At 53.6% G+C, this 22,549-nt stretch overlaps 11 protein-coding genes across 11 annotated transcripts in view; 7 read left to right on the top strand and 4 right to left on the bottom strand.

Moving 5' to 3' along the window:
* Positions 1-3: 3 nt before the first annotated feature.
* On the bottom strand, positions 4-342 carry A1O5_10288 (L-lactate dehydrogenase (cytochrome); the record flags this gene model as incomplete). Its single annotated transcript, XM_007750864.1, has 1 exon — positions 4-342. Exon 1 carries the CDS (start codon positions 259-261, stop codon positions 4-6), a length of 258 nt encoding a protein of 85 aa, XP_007749054.1. The 5' UTR covers positions 262-342.
* Positions 343-1,310: 968 nt separating this feature from the next.
* Positions 1,311-2,459, top strand: A1O5_10287 (beta-lactamase; the record flags this gene model as incomplete). The annotated part of the gene is made up of 1 exon (XM_007750863.1): positions 1,311-2,459. The coding sequence occupies one exon, from the start codon at positions 1,311-1,313 to the stop codon at positions 2,457-2,459; it is 1,149 nt and encodes a 382-aa protein (XP_007749053.1).
* Positions 2,460-2,867: 408 nt separating this feature from the next.
* On the top strand, positions 2,868-4,553 carry A1O5_10286 (uncharacterized protein; the record flags this gene model as incomplete). The annotated part of the gene is made up of 1 exon (XM_007750862.1): positions 2,868-4,553. One exon carries the CDS (start codon positions 2,868-2,870, stop codon positions 4,551-4,553), a length of 1,686 nt encoding a protein of 561 aa, XP_007749052.1.
* A 1,017-nt stretch (positions 4,554-5,570) lies between these two features.
* On the top strand, positions 5,571-6,497 carry A1O5_10285 (uncharacterized protein; the record flags this gene model as incomplete). Its single annotated transcript, XM_007750861.1, has 1 exon — positions 5,571-6,497. The coding sequence occupies one exon, from the start codon at positions 5,571-5,573 to the stop codon at positions 6,495-6,497; it is 927 nt and encodes a 308-aa protein (XP_007749051.1).
* Positions 6,498-7,056: 559 nt separating this feature from the next.
* A1O5_10284 (uncharacterized protein) lies at positions 7,057-8,832 on the top strand (the record flags this gene model as incomplete). The annotated part of the gene is made up of 1 exon (XM_007750860.1): positions 7,057-8,832. The coding sequence occupies one exon, from the start codon at positions 7,057-7,059 to the stop codon at positions 8,830-8,832; it is 1,776 nt and encodes a 591-aa protein (XP_007749050.1).
* An 884-nt stretch (positions 8,833-9,716) lies between these two features.
* Positions 9,717-11,498, bottom strand: A1O5_10283 (uncharacterized protein; the record flags this gene model as incomplete). The annotated part of the gene is made up of 1 exon (XM_007750859.1): positions 9,717-11,498. The coding sequence occupies one exon, from the start codon at positions 11,496-11,498 to the stop codon at positions 9,717-9,719; it is 1,782 nt and encodes a 593-aa protein (XP_007749049.1).
* A 1,624-nt stretch (positions 11,499-13,122) lies between these two features.
* A1O5_10282 (uncharacterized protein) lies at positions 13,123-15,153 on the bottom strand (the record flags this gene model as incomplete). The annotated part of the gene is made up of 5 exons (XM_007750858.1): positions 13,123-13,209; positions 13,260-13,389; positions 13,440-14,449; positions 14,509-14,801; positions 14,850-15,153. The coding sequence occupies 5 exons, from the start codon at positions 15,151-15,153 to the stop codon at positions 13,123-13,125; spliced, it is 1,824 nt and encodes a 607-aa protein (XP_007749048.1).
* Positions 15,154-15,726: 573 nt separating this feature from the next.
* A1O5_10281 (carbonate dehydratase) lies at positions 15,727-16,011 on the bottom strand (the record flags this gene model as incomplete). The annotated part of the gene is made up of 2 exons (XM_007750857.1): positions 15,727-15,862; positions 15,917-16,011. 2 exons carry the CDS (start codon positions 16,009-16,011, stop codon positions 15,727-15,729), a joined length of 231 nt encoding a protein of 76 aa, XP_007749047.1.
* A 1,147-nt stretch (positions 16,012-17,158) lies between these two features.
* A1O5_10280 (uncharacterized protein) lies at positions 17,159-18,799 on the top strand (the record flags this gene model as incomplete). Its single annotated transcript, XM_007750856.1, has 3 exons — positions 17,159-17,887; positions 17,948-18,082; positions 18,137-18,799. The coding sequence occupies 3 exons, from the start codon at positions 17,159-17,161 to the stop codon at positions 18,797-18,799; spliced, it is 1,527 nt and encodes a 508-aa protein (XP_007749046.1).
* A 1,374-nt stretch (positions 18,800-20,173) lies between these two features.
* Positions 20,174-20,521, top strand: A1O5_10279 (uncharacterized protein; the record flags this gene model as incomplete). Its single annotated transcript, XM_007750855.1, has 2 exons — positions 20,174-20,365; positions 20,411-20,521. Coding segments are annotated over 2 exons (303 nt in total), but the record flags the coding sequence as incomplete, so codon positions are not given.
* A 1,796-nt stretch (positions 20,522-22,317) lies between these two features.
* A1O5_10278 (uncharacterized protein) overlaps positions 22,318-22,549 on the top strand; it is a gene marked incomplete at both ends in the record, with an annotated part of 1,619 nt that continues 1,387 nt past the window's right edge. The window contains one exon of the mRNA XM_007750854.1: positions 22,318-22,390. Within this exon, the coding sequence (XP_007749044.1) occupies positions 22,318-22,390 (73 nt within the window). The remainder of the gene's footprint in view (positions 22,391-22,549) is intronic.

Raw genomic sequence — 22,549 nt, 5'->3', positions numbered from 1 at the left:
GTCCTACAGACTATCTTCCTGAACATCGACTGAGATGAATTTGGGAAACGGAATGCCAGCAAGATGCAACGTCAAGTCCAAATCGCCGCACAGCGCTTTGAGGGGGTGACCGACGCCTTCCTCACCCCCAAGGACTAAGCCATATGTGTACGATCTGGCCCCCAGCGCCATAGCTTTGGCAATGTCCGCGCCACACCGGATCCCAGAGTCGAGGAAAATGTCTCGTTTATCGCCCACAGGATCAGCAATGCTTGGTAACATTCCAGGCAAGCCAACGCCGCCGCCATCGACTTGTCGACCACCATGACTGCTTACAACGATACCTTGAACACCAACTTCGAGTCCAGTCTGCGGCTGCCCTTGCCTTCATCTTCCTCGATTTCGGCACCATGCTTGTCCTTGAACCGCGTTCGGGATATCGGATCTGAGAAACCTATGGTGATGCCGATCGAATCGGAGTGAGGGAACGCGTTATATCTGCAAGAAGCCAAATGTTTGATCGTACGGAGGGGATCAACCTAACCACCTGCCCGTTGCCCATGTGACTTGGTCGCCATCCCAGGACATACATGTCTCGGGTGACAAATGTAAAAGTTGGCGGTGTTCGTGTTAGTCGATGCACAGTAAAATATGTACAAGATGTTGATTTGGATGAGAGACACATAGATGTCTAGATGCAACTATACATTTTCTCTGTGTCCAAACTGCCCTTTCCCTCTGCGGCAGAGTAGCTACTAGCAGGACCTAGTATGTACATACATATTGACCTGCTGTTATACGTCTTGATCTTGTGCCACGTAGAAGACCGAACATCGTATGCTATTTTTGCTTGCTGCACGTCGTTATACAAGGATTGCAAGGACAGAGGTCATCAGCGAACGTCCTCCCATGTAGCCCGGGATGTCCTGGTGTCACCATTGATAGCCCTGTTCTAACCTGGCCTTGTCGGCGCCACCCTTCCCAACCATGTACTATCATTGGTACCATCGAAATTCTGAGGTGGAACGTGGATGGGAGAGAAGGATCTGTACGGCCTGATGGGTTTGTGGGGCTAGAGACTCGAGAGGGGTTTCCCAAGCTTCACCCTCGTGGTTTGTCTCTTTCCCCGCGATCTATGTCTGTCTGCCTCGCTGGGGAAATGGCCATATAGACGGGCCTGGCTGAGCTGAAATGGGGCCTCCTACAGTGAGTCTGCATGGGGTTTTCCTGTGACTACTCGCTTTGAAACCTCCCTCCCATCGCGCAACAAATCTTCCGTCTATTTTCTCCCGGTCTTTTGGGTTCGAGAATTAGTTTACACATTAACTACCATGTCTTCCATTCAAGGACATTGCGACGAGAAATTCTACGAGGTTCAAGACCTGCTGCAGAAATACATCGACTCGGGCGAGGAACTGGGGGCTTCTATCGCCGTCAATTTGGACGGAAAGGATGTGGTTGACATCTGGGGAGGCTACGCCGACCAGGACCGGAAGCGACCGTGGGAAAAGGATACCATCACCAACCTCTTCTCGACCACCAAGACCATTGCAGCGCTGGCGGTCCTCCTCCTGGTCGACCGGGGTGTCCTCAGGGTAAATGACAAAGTGTCCAAATACTGGCCAGATTTCGCTGCGAACGGGAAGCAAGACATCGAAATCCGTCACATTCTATCTCACACCTCCGGGGTGGCTGGGTTTGACACTCCTCTGACGGTGGAGGATATTTGCGACTCACCCAAGGTCACGGCACTGTTGGCCGCGCAGGCTCCATGGTGGAAACCTGGCACAGCATCCGGCTACCACTCATTCAGCCAAGGCTACCTGATTGCAGAACTTGTCCGGCGAGTAACAGGCAAATCTCTCACACAGTTCATCACTGAAGACATTGCTGCTCCTCTCGGTGCCGATTTCCAGCTGGGATGCTTGGACAAGGACGAAGACCGCAGGTCGGATGTTATCCCGCCCCCACCGGCAGGGCCTCCTCCCTTGGACCCTGCCTCGATTGGGTTTCGAGTGGTGACAAACCCGCCCATGAGAGCGGATTTTGCAAACAGTGAGCTGTTTAGGAAAGCAGAAATCGGAGCGGGGAACGGGCACAGCAATGCTCAGGGAGTCAACCGGATCTTGTCTGTCATTTCCATGCAGGGTCAAGTGGATGGGAAACAATTCATTTCGCCAGAGACCATCGACCTCATCTTTCAAGAACAGTCCAAGGGCATGGATCATGTTCTGGCCTTCGGATCACCCATCCGCTGGGGCATTGGCTTTGCTCTTCCGGCTGAAGGGACCTGGATTGACTGGTTGCCGTCCGGAAGATTGTGCACATGGGGTGGGTACGGTGGGTCGATGGCGGTCATGGACTTGGATCGGAAGTTGACCATTTCGTATGTCATGAACAAGATGGACAATGTTGGGCTGGGGTCGGACAAGGCGAGGGCATACATTGCCGCAGTATATAAAGCCTTGGAAGTTTCTTGAGAACTCCATGAACAGCTCTACGGCAAGGCCTTTTCGTCTCTACAGAGCTTTCGGTGCAAAAGCCGCCGAATGTGAAAGACGGCCGAGCCGGTACGTACTTTTCTGCTTGTTCCTCCACGATCCTTTCTTACTCGCACGACCAATCTCGTCCTTTTGTAAATGCATGGATCGACGACTTCGCGCCCCCTTTGGTCAAAGTAACATCCGCCAACATGGCACAACATACCGCGAAAACGCTCATGTCCGTGTCTTCTCCTTCGAGCGGTAGGATGAAACTGTCGTCCTCCATCTGGGATAACCGCCCACCCAGCTGCCGGCTTCGCTTCGGGAAAGGCCCAGGAAACCCAGATAATCCCAATCCTATCATGGTGATGAAGCACTAGACCTGCAGCTGCAGTCACTTTGACGATGTCGCATGCAATGGTACACGAGCTCAAGGACGTTGAAGCCGGCAAGGTGAGCGAAGCCGCCGTGGTTGAGTCGCGCCAGCAGCAGGACGGTTTCGATGAGGCAGAAGACCTCAAGCATCTTGAGCACGAGCAGAGAAACGTCGGCACGCTCGAGCGGAGGCTGAAATCGCGCCATGTTCAGTTCCTCGCCCTCTCCGGCGCCATTGGCACCGGTCTCTTCGTGGGAAGTGGTCAAGCCCTGAGTCTTGCGGGACCGTTGTCCACCTTCCTGGCCTACCTGATCACCGGCTTCAACCTCTACGCCGTTATCAACAGTCTCGGCGAGATGGCCGCCTATCTGCCGCTTCCGGGCGCCGTGCCCGTCTACGCTGCCCGCTTCGTCGACGACGCGCTGGGCTTCACGCTGGGCTGGAACTACTGGTACCAGTTCGCTGTCGGCGTGCCGATTGAGATCTCGGCCGCCGCGGTGGTGATAGGGTATTGGCCGAACACGGTTCCCAACGCCGTGTGGATTACTGTCTTGTTCGTCCCGATGGTACTCATCAACTGCTTGCCTGTGCGTATCTATGGAGAGGCGGAATTCGTATTTGGCGCAATCAAGCTCACCACGATCGTCGGCTTGATCCTGCTCATGTTCATCATCACCCTGGGTGGCGCGCCCAACCACGACCGCATCGGGTTTCGGTACTGGGATCATCCCGGCCCGATGCTGGACTACCTCGAGGCTGGCGCCCTGGGTCGCTTCCTCGCGTTTTGGAAGGTCTTCATCAACGCGACATTCAGCTATGGAGGGAGTGAGATGGTGGTCGTGGCCGCCGGGGAGTGCGAGAACCCGCGCAGGAACGTGCCCAAGGCCGTGCGGCGCGTCTTCTGGCGCATCGCCATCTTCTACGTGCTGGCCATCTTCCTGGTCAGCATGTGCGTTTCGGCCGAGGACCCTCGGCTCTTGAACGCGATCAGCAGTTCCGCGCCCGGTGCGGCGGCGAGCCCTTTCGTCATCGCGATCGTCAACGGCGGCATCTCAGCGCTGCCGTCCATCATCAACGCCGTCATCCTCTCGTCCGCGTGGTCGGCGGGCAACTCGTTCTTCTACGCCTCGACACGTGTCCTCTACGCGACCGCACTGGACGGTCGCGCCCCTGCTTTTCTACGCCTCGAAAAGTTCGGCGTGCCGTACGGCTGCGTGGGAGCCACGACCTTGCTCTCCCTGCTAGTCTACCTCAATGTCAGCTCGCGGTCGGCGGACGTGTTTTTCTGGATCTCGAACCTCTCGGCCGTGAGCACGCTGATCGTTTGGGCGAGCGTCTGCATCACCTACATCCGCTTCTACCAAGGCCTCCACCACAACGGTATCCCGCGCTTCAGCTTGCCATTCAAGTCCCCCCTGCAGCCCTTCTTGGCGTACTTTGCGCTCTGCTTCTGCACCGTCGTCGCGATATTCAATGGCTTCGACGCCTTCTTCCCCGGCCGGTTCAGCGCCAAGAGCTTCGTCCCGCCGTACATCGACATCCCCATCTTCGTAACGTTGTTCGTCGGGTATAAAGTGGTTGAAAGAACAAAGTTCGTCAAGTTGGCCGAGATGGATCTGTGGAGCGGCAAGGCCGAGGCGGATAGGCTGGAGGGAACGTGGCCGGAGGTCAAGGCCAGGAATTTCCTCGAGAGGATCTGGTTCTGGATTGCCTGAGCAGCGACGGAGCAGCAGCGAAGCAGCCGGTCGAGCAGTTACTGGGTAGTAGCTGATGGGCTTGCCGCTTGCACACTGGCGTACGTAGTACGTACTCGGATAGTGAAGGAGTGACCCATCCGGGGCAATGGATTGCGAGAGACCAACACCCCTGCACCCTTTTTCTCAAAAGGCCGTGACCGAGCTGGTCGAATGGGAGAATGAATGCCACCGGCGGCCTCGCAAATGGTCGGCACTGTCAAACAGATGTGCCTCGTACGAGTAAATACGGCGAGCTGGAGGGGTGTGTTGGTTTGTGGGCGTGTAGGCATGTAAGTTGGGAGCATTTTGATAATGATACATACGTACGGCCGTACCGAATAGTCTCCCGCCGAACCACGTTGGACCGACGGCTTTACGCACGCAGGGAGAAAAAGAGAAAACAACATGCGGAGAGAATAATTCGTCCTCGTCCTTCCCTTTGTGCATTGAGTCCATCCTCCCGTCCTCCCGTATCTCGATGTCTCAACGTGCAAGATAGTCTGCTGCGGAATTGCCGTAGATGATAGGGCCAAGTTCAATGAAGTGTGTCGTGTGTCGTGTAACTTACCTAGGCATTCGATTACGGCCCTAACTCTACACTTACATACCAGGACCAAGCGAGGCAGTGAGTATTTACTTTCGTACCCCCTACCGCATATCGACGAGATGCTAGTTATGGTATTCGCGAGGGGCGGGGGAACTCTTGACAAGGACAAATTGGGGTCCGATCCAAGAAACCCAAAAGGTTTGAACTACGTCTATATATGAATATATAATGTATGTATATATTTAACCATATGGGTTCGGCAGCTAGCGTGGCTGGAGAAGGAGGCTTCAGGTATAATAGTGAGACGAACTCAGCAGAATATCGCTTATTGAGATATTGAGAGCTTCCAACAGCCTCGACAAGCGTATTTCCCTGGTCATCATCGTCATTTCCGCCCTCCTGCTGGAACTGCACTCAAGAAACGTTGATAGAGACAGAGAGCACTTGCCATGTCATTCACGCCACAAGACATCCCAGACCTCTCGGGTCGCGTGTACTTCGTCACTGGAGGCACGGCCGGGTTGGGCGCGGGCACCATATCTCTCCTTGCCGCGCATAAGCCAGCGCACATCTACTTCTCAGGCAGAAGCGGCGACAAGGCCAAAGCCGTGGTGGAGAAAGTCAAGGCTCAGAATCCAGACGTGCCTCTCACGTTCATCCAGTGCGACCTGGCGAATCTGGCGTCAGTGTGCAAGGCCGCCGAGCAGTTCATCGCCCAGGCAGAGCGGCTGGACGTCTTCTTCGCCAACGCCGGCATCATGGCTCTCCCGCCGGGCACGACGGTGGACGGCTACGAGGTCCAATTCGGCACGAACCACATGGGCCACGCGATGCTGATCAAGCTGCTCCTACCGCTGATGCAGCGGACCGCGGAACGCTTCCCGGGAGCCGACGTGCGGATCATCATGAGCTCGTCGATCGCGTACAAGCAAGCGCCTAGAGAAGGAATCGCGTTCGAGACGCTGAAGACGCCCCAGCGCAACCTGGGTGGCCTTGTCCCCGGCGGCGAATGGTGCCGCTACGGCCAGAGCAAGCTGGCGAACCTCCTCTACGCGCAGGGCCTGGCAAAGCGGTATCCGAACATCACCTCCGTGTCGATCCACCCGGGCTATATCAAGACGGATCTATTCGCAGGTGTGTCTTTCCTGACCGCGCTCCCCGTCCGCATCATGGCCGCGGGACACTGGACGCCCGTCGAGCAAGGGCCATATAGCCAGACGTGGGCTGCCACGACGCCGAGGCAGAACCTCGAGAATGGCGCGTACTACATCCCCGTTGCGAATAGGGGCGTGTTGGAGACGGTCGCCGCGAAGGACGACAAGCTGGCAGATAAACTGTGGGACTGGACCGAGAAGGAACTGGCTCTATTTTCGTGACATGCCATGATCTGCATGACCTGGATGATTACCCCATTTTCAAGAGAGTGGATGCGAATAACAATAATATTGAAAGCTGAAGGACGTCAAGGAGATCAAGCCCAAGCCATCACGAATTTGCTTTCCATTCTTGTATGATATAAGATCCGGTTGAATGATGTGATGGAAATTAGCGTTAGTAACCACTGTATAGAGGATATTTTACCGTCTCCTTCTTTGTGCAAAACATTCATTCGGTCTGATTGAAGGTGTTATACTTACAAATTACAAGCATCTGGATACTTTCTCAGTGAGGAAGGGAAGCAGACTCTCGACAAGGCTGAGCAAGGCTGAAAAAGATGCCAAGCTTAGGGAGCATCTTTGAACCGAGGCATCTGGACAATCTACGGACTCCCTCCAGGCTTTTCTCCACGCCCTTTCGCTAGCTCAATGCTCACTCGAATGTGAGTGCGGAGATGGTCGCCTCGACTACTCCGTACTTAATGGAATCCTCTGCTTGCATTGAGGAAATGAACACGGTCGCTGTCTATCCAAGCTGATCCGTAGCCCACCACCCACTATGTCGTCCCCAGAGTCAGCAGCGGCCTGGAAAGCCATCGCAGCTCGCAAACAATCCTCGCGCGCCTCGCGGATCCCGTCCAAATGGCACATCCCCTCCAGCGCCCTGCCCAAGGATCCTCCAAGCCTGGAAAACGGCCCGCAGAACGTACTGGACTTACCTCGCCAGTTCCTCTCGAGCGCTGAGATCGCCATCACCGAAGACTACACGGTGGAAAGCCTCCTCTCGGCATTGGCGAGCAAGAAACTGTCCTGCGAAGAAGTCGCTCAGGCCTTCTGCCACCGTGCGGCCATCGCGCACCAACTCACCAACTGCCTGACCGAGCCACTCTTCGACTCGGCCGTCCAGCGTGCAAAGGAGCTGGATGCATACCTAGCACAGAATGGGAGGCCTTTTGGTCCGCTACACGGGTTGCCCGTGTCGGTCAAAGATACATTCAACGTCAAGGGCGTGGACACGAGTATCGGACTAGCTTATCTATGCGAGAAACCCGCCACAGAGAACGCCCCCCTGGTGAGCCTGCTTTTGTCGCTAGGCTGCGTGATCGTGGCCAAGACGAATATCCCGCAAACACTGGCGTCGCTCGATAGCGTCAACAACGTGTTTGGAAGGACGATGAATCCGATTAATCGTCTCTGCACGGCAGGCGGGTCGAGTGGTGGCGAGGGTGTCCTCGTAGCGATGAAGGGGAGCATACTCGGGATAGGAACGGATATTGGTGGCAGCATCCGTGTGCCGGCCATGTGCAATGGCGTGTACGGATTCAAACCATCCAATAATCGGATACCATACGGTGGGCAGGCACTTACAGGAAGAGAGGGGATGAGTCGCACTAGCGTGCAGGCTGTGGCTGGACCCATCGCGCGAAGCGTGAGGGATATTGATGTTTTCCTGCGAGAGGTGATACCCAGAGCGACCCTGTGGGCGGAGGATTGTATGCCATGTCCGTGGCCCCCGTCCAGCCCTTCTTCCCAGCAAATCCAGGGCAGCGGGCCGAATGGCGAGCTTGTGATCGGCATACTACGGAGCGACGGCAACTGCACCCTTTTGCCACCGATCACGACCATCCTCAATGAAGTCGCGGTGTCCCTCCAAGGCACCAACACGCGCACCGGGGCCAAGATCGTGGTCAAAGAGCTCCTCACGCCGCGCGCCTGGACGCGCTCGCAGTCGGTCATGAGCAAGCTAATGGGCGTCGACGGCGCAGTCGTCATGAACCACATGATCACATCGACAGGCGAGCCGCTGGTGCCATGGATGTCGACGCGCTTCCGGGCCGGCAAAGCCCAACCGCTCGAGCGCGTTGCGGAGCTACAGGCGCAGCGCTCACAGCTGGAACGCGAGATGCTCAACCTGTGGAGCGAGGTCGACGCGCACGGCCGCCGCAGACAGACTCTGGACGCCATCGTCTGCCCCGTCGCGCCGCACCCCGTGCCCCCCATCGAGGGCTATAACGCCGTCGGCATGACCTCCAGCTGGGTCTTGTTCGACTACCCCACGGGCACCGTCCCCGTGCGCTCTGTCGTCGAGGACGACCTCGAGCTCGGCAGACCCCTACCCGCCGGCAACGTGCTGGGCAGCTGGGACGCAAAGTGCCGCGAGCTGTGGGACGAACATGTCACGGACCGTAGGGTGTATCTCGGCACGCCGCTCAGTGTGCAGGTCGTCGTGCAGAGAGGAAGAGACGATTGGCTGTGCAGGGTCATGGGTGTCATTGATGAGGTGATGAAATCTCAGACTCAGACTCAATCGGGGGATGTCAAGGCGAGATTGTAACTTGACCGATCAATCAATCTTTAAAAAAAATAATAATCAATCGGGTATATTATTCTGTGCTCCGCACTTTTTACGGGGAAGTGAGATCCGTAGAATTGATGTCAATGTCCGCTTGAAAGCAGAGCAGGTATATATATATATATATACATACGTATAATCAATACCTACCTACCTAGGTTGGAATGTACCTACACACACCGCCCGAATCTCTCTTTGGGAATACCAGCTCAGCCGTCAGCTCCGCCACTACATACTTGGTAAGAGATCTCTTGACGGACAACCATAGTATCCGTCCATCCATACTATCCGGTCATGACGAGCTCCGAGTACAGGCGGGCAGAAAGTTTAGAGACAAGAACTAGAGCAAGAGACGTTGAGAGGATTATATTAGTTATGTAGGGTCGCAGGTGGTTAGTAGCCCTCACAAGCCCTCATGATGAATGTCCAATCGAGCCTTTTCGCCCTTGTGCCCTTTTCCTGATGTTTCCCTGTTTCCCTGTTTCCCTGTTTCCCTTTTCCAGGTCCAGTTCCTGTTTCCAGCGCTTGCTAAATGACCGACGTCCAACGCTGTTGAGGGAATCAATCAATCAGTCAATCAATCAATTAATCAGCGCTCAGTTGAACGACAAAGGCAGCTCTCCCTCTTGCCCTCTTGCTCTGCTCATGAAATACCAAACCGAGAAATGCGAGAAAACACTCCAAATACCCCAGTGGAGAATAGTTCGCATGGATCTTCCTCACCCGAGTTCCCCCTTCTCTCCCTCGAGGCATTCAATGATGGATGCGAGACCAAAACATCCTTGGCCCTGTCTTTCTTTGTCCTTCGGGAACAAGCGACCTTGCTTCCCCCTCAGACAACGACTCGACGAAAGACGAGGTGCTGACTAAGTGGTCTCGCTCCTCCACTTGCCCGTCTGCACGGTCAACGGATCTCCTTCCCTGCCTGCGGACTTCGCACCAGCACTGCTGCTCGAGCCCCGACCATGGCCATGCATGTCCAAGGGCACAGTATGTGCGCGATCCACGCTCTGCTGGTGTCTTCCGGGGACGATGGTGTCAAAATCCTTCTTGATGTCGCCGACAGGCCACTCTTGGAGAATTTTCCGTTCAAAGTCGCCCAGCGGCTCTTCTTCCAGCTCGAGACAGTGTGTTTTGCCTTTGTCCTCAAAGATCTCGACTTTGCCCTTCTTCTCCCCGTTGGGGGAGGGACGTTCGATGACCTTCTCCGGGTAGACTTGCTTTTTCCACAACACACCTGTCATCTTGCCCACGGCTCCCGGGGCACTAATGGCAATGGGCGTGTCCGGATTGGTTTCGACGCCGTGCATGACCCACCCTTCGAGAGCTTCCGAATCGTATTTCCCCTTGTCATTGTAGCCCAGACCGTCTTTGCCCATGCGGATACGGACGCTGCTGTGGATCGTTTCGTTGGTCCTCCTTAGCCGCGGGAGGGCGTGGTGCTTATCTTCTAAGCGGCTGGTGAAGCGGTGGAAGATTTTGTACAGTATCCAAAAAGCCACGCCATGTTGGGAAGCGAGTTCTTGTTCGCGGTACTCGCCAGGGGTGCGAATCCGCGAGCCGCCTAGCTTGAAGAAGGGGCTCATACTGTCGTGGATTTTGCCCAGACCCCACGGGCGTGCATGTGGTGCGGTATTCCTGACTGTGGCCATGCGGCCTTCGTGGGTGAATGTTTGGTGTCGCCCGGCGAGAGTCAGATCGTCCTTTTGCACTGGCGTGATGAAGCTCAAGATGTACTCGTGGTTGATTGTGAGAATGGGATCGAGCTGGCTGATCATCCACGCGAGGGTGAGATTTGCAAGGGCAGTGTCATCGTAGCTGCCGCCAATGTCGCTATGCACACCGGGGAACCAGCATTGCTTGAGAATCTTCAAGTCGTTGGGCTCGACATGTGGCCAGTCCCAGATGGTGGGGGAAAAGGACCGCCGGTGTTCGTCGAGGGCGAGAGCCTGGAACGCGTACTCGATGTTCGACTCGACCCGCGTGTCAACAAAGGCAAAGTCCGTGCTGGGTGGCTGGGGCAAGAGCCCGATCATGGGGATGCCTAGTCCACCGACGGTATCCCAGACGGCGACACATTTGACCTTGATGTTCGGCCGTGTTAGACCTTTTTCGATGAGCTGGCGCTGGTAGTGGGGATCAGTGACCGGGGGTTTGTGGCCATCGAAGGGCAGATGTGGCCACTTGGTCTTGAAGTCCTTCTTCTGCTGAAACTCCCAGTCTTCAAAGACCTGGACAAAATATTCCAGGCCTTTCGACGTGAGCAGACCAGCCGCGTTGATCAAGCTCGAGATTGAACGGGCGGTGAAAGCCCCTCGCGAGAAGCCCAGCAAGAAAATCTCATCTCCGGGGTTATAGTTCAGGCAGATGAAGCTGTAGGCTTCTCGGATGTGCTCCGCTAGCCCTTCACCTGTGGCGCCTCCGATAAATCTGTCGTACAAGGACGGGGAGCCGGTGCCAATGCCATTCTGATAGAAGATGACCTGAGGGATGGGGTGATGGGGAGTGGTGGACTTGTCGACGCCTACGGGAGGAATGGCTCTGGCGATTCGAGTGACGTTGCTGGGCGTCTGGTAGTCGCCGTCACTGTCGAGCCAAGTGCCGTCGCAGCACACCACGATGCGTTTCCTGGGTTCTGGGGGTGCCATGGGGTCTGAAATCCTGGTCGAGGGAGCGCTCAGCGGTTAAATGACATTCACCTGAATAACTGGTATTCCGTAAAATGGCCACTGTGAACCGTGGACAAATTCTGGCAACTGGCCACGCAAGCCTGTTTATTGTCTTACAGGGCGAAAAATGGTTAGTCGGAGGGGCTGAAAGGGTTGATATATGGTGGCCCAGCTGCATGCACCTCGTGGATTCTGTGTCTCAATACGAACAGCTCTCCCTTCGCTTTCAGCTGATGGGCTTTGTGCATGGTCAAACATCAGCCTCCAGCATTGGCACAGGTTGGCAGAGGTGCGAGTCGCCTTTGGAGTGTGGCCCAGAAGGCAGCCGAAGGCAAGCGAGGCCCAGAAAGGTGCAGAACGGTGCCTCTACACGCAGCTGAGCCAACGAGGATCGAGGCTGGCGACACACAGCATCCCGTTTGGGGACTTCTCGCATTTCTCGTCGAGGGCTAGCCATTGACAGCGGCCGCGCGGCGCATCTCAATTGGCGGAAAAGGTTACAGGGAGGGATGGGACGAGAGTTCAGCCCCGGATCAGGTCGATCAAAGTTGCCCAAGAGTACGAGGTAGCTTAGGGTGGGACAAGCAGGCGAGAAGGCGGTAAGGAGGTCAAGAGGTCAAGTGGTCAAGTGCTGAGGTGCTCAGGCAGTAAGGCAGTAAAGCCCTGAGGCTAGTGAGGCGTCGTGGGCGTCCTAGGGTCCCTCCCGGTCCCCCCTATTCGGGTATCCCCTCTACCAAGTTATTCATATTACAGCTGCTCCCCGAGTCACTTACGCCTCCTGAGGCCGCCAAGCCCAAAGCAACCACAGCCAGCCTCCTCATATAAACATAGCAGCCTCACCAGCCCCCTGCCGCACCCATCTACCTGCAGTAATATGCTGTCACTGCCCGGGACTGACTCGCTGGCAAGAAATTGCATCATGTCTCAGCTCTTGCGCGAGGTCCTGAGACCCCTAAATCTCTTCTCTTCATTTGCTTTAGTTCACTGTCTGTCTGTCTGTCTGGCTGGCTGCCTGATCGTGTGCTTCTATGAGATTCAAGCCACCCAGTGTACCACCTGATAGCTATGTACAGTTAAGCAATCTGGCCTTGTTGGCCCTCCCTCATCCTCAATGGCCACTCTCCGATGACCAATGTCGTCTCTCCGCCTGACTGCTCCAAACTCCAGCAACGATACGGTTGTGGTCCGTGGTTGTTCAGAGACATGCAAGAAATCCCCATCGCCAACGCCCATTTCAAAACGTTCGCTCTTCATCCTGCCCAGCCCAGTCCGGCCCAGCCCAGTCGAGACAAATCAACTCTGCAGGGAACACGGGTGCTCTGATGCTATTTCGTGCTGTGCTTAGGTTAGTTCTCATCACCACGTCTGTTTTACCTCAGCTTGTACAATCTCACAGCGAAGCTGTGGATACCTTCATTTCTTTTTGGCATTTTTGCATTTTCACCTTTTTTTAATGTGTGGTGTTTTGACTGCAATTTTTGCTCGAAGACACGTGAATACTCTATCTGGGGTGAACATGTCGGTAGGATCATATGGTAGTCTGTCACAATGATTCTTCCGATGTTCTTGAAGATGAGATGTACCGCACGTCGCCGCATCCATATCAGGCGGGTGCGGCAGCGGGGGTCGGTGTGGCAGTAGCTGTCATCAGTCGTTGTCGTTTCACGGAATCGCCGTCAGTCTCCGCGTCCTGCAAAGGGGTGAGCATGAAACCAGTAAGATCCTGCGGGGCGAACATACCTCGACCTCGTTGATGCTTCGTCGAACCGGCTTGGCCTCTGCTTTGGTACTCTTAATCACCTTCTTGAGTAGTTTGCTCGGTCGGACTTCGCCGGCCTTCGCATCGAAGACATCTTCTGGTAACTCCCAACTGTTGCTGTCAGTACTTCTCGGGAAAGCAGAACGCTAGAAAGAGCATACCTCTTCGAGGACGCGAGATTGAGGAAATGAACTTCTGAATTGAAACTCGACCAGCCCTCGCACACTTGCTTGAAGGCCTGGAACGCCTGAACTAGGTTCAAGCTGCCTTTAGCAACCGTGTCAATGCCAATATAGAATGTGTAGGTGTAAACCGTGTGCGCATCCGTGTCCATCTTTGGATCGACATTGTCTGACAGGGGAATTGCGGCACCGTCCCCGTTGGTCGTCACCAGTTCGGGATCGGTCGTCTCAACAGTCTTCGTCTCTTCCACTTTGTACTTCATGCTACCTCTCTGCACCTCACGGATTTGATCCGAGTCCTGGCACTTGTGGATGCGTTTGAACCCCTTGGTGAAGGGTCGAGCAAGTTCGATGCCCTTTGTGCTCTCCAGTTGCATGACAAAAATCCGAACTTTGGATTCGACAAGACCCGCCCATGCCTTGGCTGCATCCGCGTTCAACGCACTTGCGATCACACTCAAGTAGTATTTGTGGTCCGCGGTGAAGAAGGTGTGCTTCTGGAACAACTCGCTCCACTGGGCTTTGCCGGCAAAGATCTTGTTGGCTATCTTGTCAGCCCTCTCCAGCTCACGGAGGATGACTGTTTTGCCCGACTTGGAGATATTGTAAGTTGCACACATACTTGGGAACGCCGGCGTGATGATGGGCATGATATTCTTCTCGTCCCCTTTGTAGAGCATCGGGTTCCAGACTTTGAAGCCATGGTTTGGTCCTAGGTTCTTGGGTTGCTCAATGTCCTTCAACATAATCGGTAGAGGCCAAGGCCATTCTTTCATGATGTAAAAGAACTTGCCGACAATTGTAGCACCGATCGCTGCAGGGTAAAGTTGACAGACGCGCGCAACAAGCATAGCCCAAGCGACACCGCCGGGATAGCCAACAATATTGGCATAGATAGCTCTTCTCTGCGCCCACAACTTGATCGCCCGCAGCGCCGTTCGGAAGGTTTTCTCAACGGGGACGAGGCTGAGAATCTCATCGGTGACACGCTGAACTCGTTTAGTTTGGGGCCAAAATCCACGTGAGAAGGGACGTGTCCGAGACTTACAGGGCCAGTAACTGCACGAATAGACGCCTGATCCAAACCTATCAGGAGACTGTTGTCGTTCAGGCTGAGGTCTGCAGGAATTTTCTGCAGGGTTGCAATCGACGCAAAGATGAGATCGATCTCTATGCCATTGAGCACGAGTTTGATGATGGGAACGAAGGAGTCAGGCACTGGAACAAGTGAAGTAATAGCGCCAGGTTCAACCTCCTTTTTCAAGACTGCGGGGAATAACTCGAAGAAGTCTTCGCGCTTCACATGCCTTGGAGCGACGGCAAGGGTGTCGATATCAGAGCCTAATCGCCGTCAGCATCATGTCCGCACACCAATATCAACTTTATTACCGGGTCCATATACACCGAGGCGATAACTGCCATATGAATAGACTTTGCCGCCGAACTGATTGATCTGAGACGCAGGGAGTCCCTGTTTCCGACTGACCTCACGGACAAATTCTTGAGTGACGCTGTTCAATAGTTTGAGAGTCTTAATTCGGATTTTTGTCTCCTCCAGCGACTCGTAGTTGTTTTCCCTCTTCAATTCTTCGATTAAGTCGGCAGTCTTCTCGTAGTCCAGAGGTTCAGGTAGGGCAGTGGACATCGGTCCGGTAATGCCATGTTTAGGCTCCTTCAGTTTGAAGTCGGTCATTGCAACTGCCAGGGTTGACCTTGTGGTTTAGGCCGGCAATACTGTATCTTGTCGGTGGTTTTGCGATCGGGTTTGTCGCTAGAGAAATCGATCGTCAGGCAACCGAGAATGGTGTCTGGCTGTCGCAGACAAACGAGGAATCAGTGGGGCAAAAAGAGAAAAAGAAGGCGTGAAAGAGGCAAAGACATCTTCACCATCCCCAAACTCCAAAAGAGAGATGAAAGTGAAAAAACCAAGGACCGAACGACAAGGGCGTGGTGAAGTTGAAGTGAGGTGAATTTACGAACGGAACATTCAAGAGACCTGGTCCGAGGGGGTCAAGTGACTGGCAGTCAGGTGCAAACTGCACAAACTATGCAAACAATATAAACCAAGTTCAGCCACTGAGTGCCAAGGATTCTTGGCAGGTCTAGATCTCACTTGGCCAAGTCGGTATTTTTTGGCGGCATAACTGGCTTTTTCTCAGATGAAGGACAAGCTCAGAATATGCATGAATCATCATACGTTTTGCTCTATTAACTCAGATTTCAAAACTTTGAAGGTCTGAGACCCCATATACATGGCTATTCATCTCTACAATTTGACTTCCTTGAGCTCTCCACTGTGAAGATCGAAGACAAATCCACGGATGCTTGGTTTCAAAGACTCCCTAACCAGAGGGGATTCTTTCAGGAATGTCATGCTCTTCTTTACATTGTTCTCGATGGAACTGCCAAAACAGGGTCAGCCAAGCGAAGTAGCTGCATGTATACGTTGGCCTTACCCCGAGAACGCGTGAAATGCCATGCTATCAATGTCTGCCCGCAGATTCGGGGCCCGCTTCCTGAGTTCCTCTTTGACCGCGGCATCTCTGTACATTGTCGCTCCGCAGTCTGCAACGAGTGACATTAGGAACGTGAGCGCACTGTACCGATTTGGGTCGACCTACTGGTGTGCTGGACAATGAGGACGTCGGTGAAATTCAGGAGTGTGTCGATCGAAAGGAGAGAGTTGACGGCGAATTCGGCATTTCCGCCAGCAACGCGACAAACAACTGCCTCTGCACCGTCATGGTTAATCAACTGTCGTTGACCTCGAATCGAGAAATCGATTTACCTCCTGTGTGTAAGTTGAAGATGTTCTCCGGAATGCATCGTGGATCAGCGCTGGTGACTTCGAAGCTGGTCAGCTCGTCCTTCCGCAGCAATCCCAGACCCTGGTGGAACTTACTGATCAGGATGTGAGGCAGCTCCAGCCCCTGCTCTTGAATTTCAGCAAAGGTGGGAATCGGCTTGTGCTGGTTGAGACTTGATGCATGACGGTCGATAAGGGCCTGGGCTGTCAATGTTTGGCTCATTGTGACCGATGATTCTTTGATAATGGTCCTGGACCTTGGCCGAGCTTTGTGATATGATTGCTGGTATGGGAAATCCCTGAGGATGTTTGGTCTGTTGCTGGCTTTCGGATCCTTCTGATTTCGAGGGGGCATCACACCTTTCTTATAGGTCGAGAGTTCATTTGGTGAATGGAGTGCTCTTGGACGGTTTGGTTTGGTTTGGCTGATTGACTCTTTCACCATTGCGGTATCACCATCGTCAAGCCCCCGTTCTGATGTTGAATAAGCAGGATACGATGACATTGCAGATTCCCAATCCCACAGTGCTGGGCTGGAAATTGTCGCCGCTGCTTCGATTGGTGTCTGAAGCGGCAATGGTTGTCCCAGCTGTCCTGGTTTTGCCTTGGTTAGTAAAGCGACCTATGCACCATACGTCCTCCAAATACGACATACTGCTTTAAAGCGGCATCGCATTGTAGCCGACGCCTATACCTTTTCAGGCAGCCGAAGCCCTGTTCAGACTAAACCATTTCGAGGCCTTCGTACCCTTGTCACTTCAAAGCTCCGTTTCCTCACAATGCTCTCAGATTTCGCCGCCATAGGACTCTACTCTAGGTACTCGAGACGGTACCCTATCCGCCCACTCTGTCCCTGTCGCCCACTGCTCTTCTGATAAAGAAGCCTAAGATAATGGTACAGTTCATCCACCAAAATCCCAACAACCTCACCTTGAGCGATGCGGATCGCCGGGTTGTGCGGAAAGTTTCCAACAGAGCTGCAGCAGCGACACGGAAAGCCAAAGGCACGACAGCAAGAACCAACGCCTTGCAACTACCAGACTTTCTAGTTACCGAAACGAAAGCCGTCACTGATCCCAACCCTCGCCCACCTCCCGCCCGAGAGAATGCTGAATGTATCCAGCTTCAGCAATCGAAGCAAGCGCCATTCGATCAGGCTCTTGCGTCTTACCGACACCCTTCTCCTTTAGGCCGATCTGCCAAACGGAGCTACCATGCTTCTATTGCATCGCCATTGTCTCTCTGGCCAAACAAACGCAATTCTCCCGAATACGTATCCTTATTAATGCAGCCTGGGCTATCCCAGAAGCTACTCCTCGATGCTTCGAGTGTGGGCATAAACTCCGACCCACGGCGGTGGGTGAAAATATGTCGGCTAACGACCATCTTGCAATTTCTTCCTCGAATGATTGGCCACAGCCAGTGCCTAGATTATGCTATCGACTGCCTTGCCGAACGCGTTCGTCAGTGTTGCGTTCAAAGCCTGGACAGAGAGCTGGCCCTAACTCAATTGGAGAAGCGCTACGGCCGCGCCCTGCAATGTCTGCAGAACGCTCTCAACTCGTCGAGAAGCATCGATTGGACCGTATGGTATACGACACTATTACTAACTCTGTTCGAGGTAGGGTCCCGCAACGGCTTTTTGTTGCGTGTGACAATGGCTGACCGTTGATACGCACAGCTACTCGACAACTCGGGTCATCATGCATGGATTTTGCACTCCCAGGGCGCGAAGCACATTTTATTGACACTAGGTCCAAACAACATTAAGACAGAGTTCAAAAAAATCCTTCTCGCAGCGCAATGCCAGATTATGGTAAACAAAGTAACCCGTTGGCCTCTCGAGGCTTGCTCTGACTCTTATTGGCAGACTGTGGAAGCCACTTTCATCAACCAAGACTGCTTTCTGAGCAGCCCAGCCTGGCAGCAAGCTCTTCGGTCGACGATAACCCAAAATGGCCTTCTCCCAGATCGTTCAGAATCAGTCCTGACAATGTGGATGATGACGACTCGCGCCCCTGAGTTGTACAGGAGATCAACAGAGGCCATCTTGCACTGCCACCCTCCCGAACAGACTTTGAGGGTTGCAGCCGAGTTATGCGCTCTAATTGAAGAATACTCCAAATGGAGGGAAAAGTGGGAGGCAATCCTGGTTGGCAGCGGCGACTCCGGACATGACGGCAGCTGCACTGATGAGGCGGCTTTGACCGGGGCTGGCCCTACAATTTATCCCATATTCCTGGCCTTCTGGGCCCTAACCAACCGATTTCTCGTTGCCATACAGCCATCCCGAGCTTCTGTTGCGGAGGCTAATGCAATCAACGCAGCTCTACGCATAATCGAATTCGACCGGCTCCGAGAGACAGATTCAGTGACAGATTTGTGCAGAACCTTTTCGGCAAGTATTGCTCGCTCGATTAAGCTTACGAACTTAGAATGGTCGGTGCAACAGCGTGTGTCTCGCACCTCCCAGACGATCGAGCCGCGAATATTTTTACGCTGGTGTACCCTACTTGGGCGGGCCACAGAGTAAAGCACATTGTAATGCAACGGGAGAAGCAAGCATATACTCGGGCACTAGTGCCTGTGAAGAGAGGCCGCAATACCCCCTTTCAGATATTGAATGTGATGCCCCTAATGTGAATGTTTCTTCGAAGCACCTGCCAAACGAGGGACGCCGGACTGGAGTGGACCATCTAAGGCAAGTTTAAGCCGGGATTTAGTTGTTCGCGGGTTTGTTCTTGCCTTCTAAGGCTGCATTGTCTCTGTGTCTCTTTCACAAAAACCTCGCGGGCATCAAGAGGTTCTTACACTCTATGTCGCTCGAGGGAGGCCGATATAGTTCATCTTTTGATCCTGTGGCAGTATACCCTGCTTACATCGACCAGCTGCAAATGCATGCCGCAACATGGGCATCGCTGTCATGGAAGATCTCCACCTCGATGACAGGGCCGCTCCATGCGACGGCTGTATACTCCCATTCTATGAGCGATCGGTATCGCCCATGTCCGCTTTCGATGCTGCGGTAACAGTGAGTGTGACACTGGCTGATGTCTTGACCAAGGTTTATACTCCTCTAGCCTCCCGACAAACGCGCATTTCTCTCCGTTGAGCCGTGTGCCCCAGGCGAGCCACTAGTTACCTAGCTTCTCCCCATCGACATTATTTATCCCGACGGCGTTGTTATCGCTAAAGGTCGCAAAAGAGTCTCCCACGAGGCATTATCATAGAACTAGGGTCGCCCAGTGCTCACCTTCAGGATTAAACGGTGAAGGTTTCCCAGTGAATCCCAGTGGGTATCAGGCATTGCAGCGCCTTCGCCGCACAGACGAATGTCGGCATTTGTGGATTGATGTCATCGTCATCGATTAGCTTAATTTTGAGGAAAAGCGATCGCAGGTCCAGAGAATGTTTGTCATCTTCGAGAAGGTCTCTAGGGTCATCGCGTGGTGCGCGTGGGTGGGAGAGGAAGAGTGCGGCGGTTGAGCACAGTATCATCTGCACTCATCGTCGGAAGTAACAGATGTGGACCTCATCGTCACAGGATGTCGGAGTTATCTTCTCGAGGTCTAGCAAGGCTTGACTAAATTTTTGGTAAGGCCATGGTTTTGCAAGAGTGAGTATTCCCTGAAACTTCGTGCTGTGTTGGAGGTACTTGCTTCCCGGTTCTGGTCGGTTCTGGTCGGTTCTGGTCGGTTCTGGTCTTCGTTCTTTTATTCCAGGTCTCCCTTGCTGCCACAAAACTAGGTTGGGTAAGGCAGGAAGTCTTTGCCGCCCGGCATATCATTGCCCATGCAGGCCGATCTAATGGCATACAATACATGATTTACCTGCGTAACTTCTAAGGGCAGCTGCTGGCAAACTGGGATTGCAAAACGGTCAGCTTGAGTTTGATCAATTGCTCCGCTTACGACAAGGCTCAGCAGAAGAACTGGCTCTGGTCGGCACAGATGTGATGGATCGTAAAAGGGATTCAAACTGTTACTCTCCACCAGACCCCCTTGGTATTGTCGAGCTCTCCAGAGTGTTACGCGAAAACAGTGGTTTCCATGCCACCGGACCCCTTGACTTTGTCTACGGTGTGGTTTTGATGATAAGTGTAAATCTCAAAGAGATGTAAGGCGACCATAGCGTTTAAGGGCAGAAGGCTTGTATTCTGCCCATCGACTACACCAAGAGTGTTTGTGAGATATTTCAAGATGCCGCAAGGTATCCGATCGACCGCGACGGGAGGCTGGATATTCTTCTACATGCGTGGAAACCAAGACTCCGAACGGTTTGGTTCTGCAAAGCTGAACTCCTGACTGGCGACATATAGGACTGCTGCAGTGGGACACCGTACTTGAGGCATACAAGATTACACGCAGAGGGAGGCCGTATCCAGGTCGTCGGCGAGAACCGAGTGCTCCGACCCAGAATTTTCAAGACACAGATGTGTTGCGACTACCTGGTACCAGCTGCAGCAGACTGCTCAAACCCCATCTGAGGCTCCAGCAAAAAGACTTTGCCGATAACCCCCTTGATATTTTTGATACATGTATTGGACTGCCCGACTGTTGGAGAGACAACTGTGAAGGGAAAGCAGGTTTCCAAGTCGTGACTTTTCACAAGAATTTAAGAAATGTGGATGGCCAACAATAAGTCTAGTTCCTACCGGAGCACGAGCAGGCGATAGGATTATAGCACTTCAGGGACTTGGGCTCCCGTCTCTACTCAGACCTTCTTCTCAGTCTCCGTGGCACGGCACGGCCTTGTGGGACCAGTCCTGGTTGACTATGAGGAACTCTGTGCGTGGTGCAAGGATGGATATAATGGACAACGCCCCTTTTCTTTCGAAGGTGTTCAGAGCAACCAAGCCGTGTTCTGGAGGATGAAATCCGCAACCGACCGAGGGGAGTTTTGGCTACGACAGTGGCAACGTCAGCGAGCAAAGAAGAATCTCTTCCTCCAGCCCGCGCTTCGTGATATGTCCTCGGTGCGGGTGTGGTGCTCTGGTGATCGAGGGGATTGAGAAGTTGCTATTTGCTCTTCGATATTCCGTTGTTTCTTTCTTTCGTCCTATCTTTCCTTGTTTCTTTTTGTAAGACATAGTAATCGAAACCTCAAGCTGACTTCGTCGGCAATCACAAAGACCTAGGCCGTTTGTCACTCTCTGGCGCTGTCGGAGTTGTCGTCTAATCAAAAAAATAAACCCCAGAAATGGAAGGAAGGAAGTAAGGACGGATTCGAGCCAATATGTATGCAGTATACACGGAGTACAGTTCTCGGGTACTTAGGTATCCAACGCGATGGCAACAGGCTTTCTACCCCGTCGACATGGTTAGCAACAGTACACACCCATACTACGTAGGTGGTTTCCTGGATTATTGCTCAGCTCTACATAATATCAAGGATCGCTGGCTGCTCGGTACCTATGCTTGATACTAGTTCTCCACCGCGGCGGAGGTGATTAGTGATTTTTGAGAATCCCTCATCCTCACCCTCTCTTTCTCTCTCAGTCACACTTTCCCGCCTCGGTGTCACTGTCAGCCTCACTCGAGTTATTAAGCCGAGAAGAAACACGGAGTGTGTGAGCTGTATTAGTATTTGGCATTCATTCCCCTCCACCCTTACCCTCCCAATGCCGAGATGGGTCGCTGCGCACGTCCGTACAGGGAAGTCGCAATTAGATCAATGGAACGCCAGGTTCTATGTGCACCAACATCACCAGGTCCGTCTATGCGGGCAGTCCGCGTTTGGTTCGGGAGGTCGAGACCGGAGATCTCGGGCTGGGGTTGTTGAAGCGGACTGGGTCGAAGCAAAGTAAGCGGCGTGGTCTGTGTGGCCATGTCCCAATGTATAAGAGCTGTCTGTCCCTTCTTCTTCCCGTCGCTGCTGCTGCGGGTGCTAAGTCGAGTCTCGAGTCTTAAGGCCCAGCAGGCAATCCATTCGTCCGGTCATTGGTCTCATACCCACTCAACTAGCAGAGCATTGCTTGCGAGGTAGGGCTCACTAATCTTTTGGGAGGAAGAGAAGAGAAGGCAAGCCACGGCAAGGCAAGGCAAGGTCGTCATGGCATCTTTGCAGCGCAAGGAGATTCTGGTCATCGGCGGCACAGGCGCCCAGGGGATGCCCGTCGTGCACAGTAAGTCGGTAGGCCAAAGCACACCAGGGTTCAATTATCTTGTTGCCACGTTGGTGCTTTGAAATGAGAAATAACTTACCTTCCTCCTCATTCACTCACTCACTCACTCACTCACTCACTCACTCACTCACTCACTCACTCACTCACTCACTCACTCAC

This window comes from Cladophialophora psammophila (assembly GCF_000585535.1).
Source record: "Cladophialophora psammophila CBS 110553 chromosome Unknown aczJe-supercont1.19, whole genome shotgun sequence".
Classification (NCBI taxonomy): Eukaryota; Fungi; Ascomycota; class Eurotiomycetes; order Chaetothyriales; family Herpotrichiellaceae; genus Cladophialophora; species Cladophialophora psammophila.
Note: the sequence above shows the minus strand (reverse complement) of the source record. Positions and strands in the feature narration are given on the sequence as shown.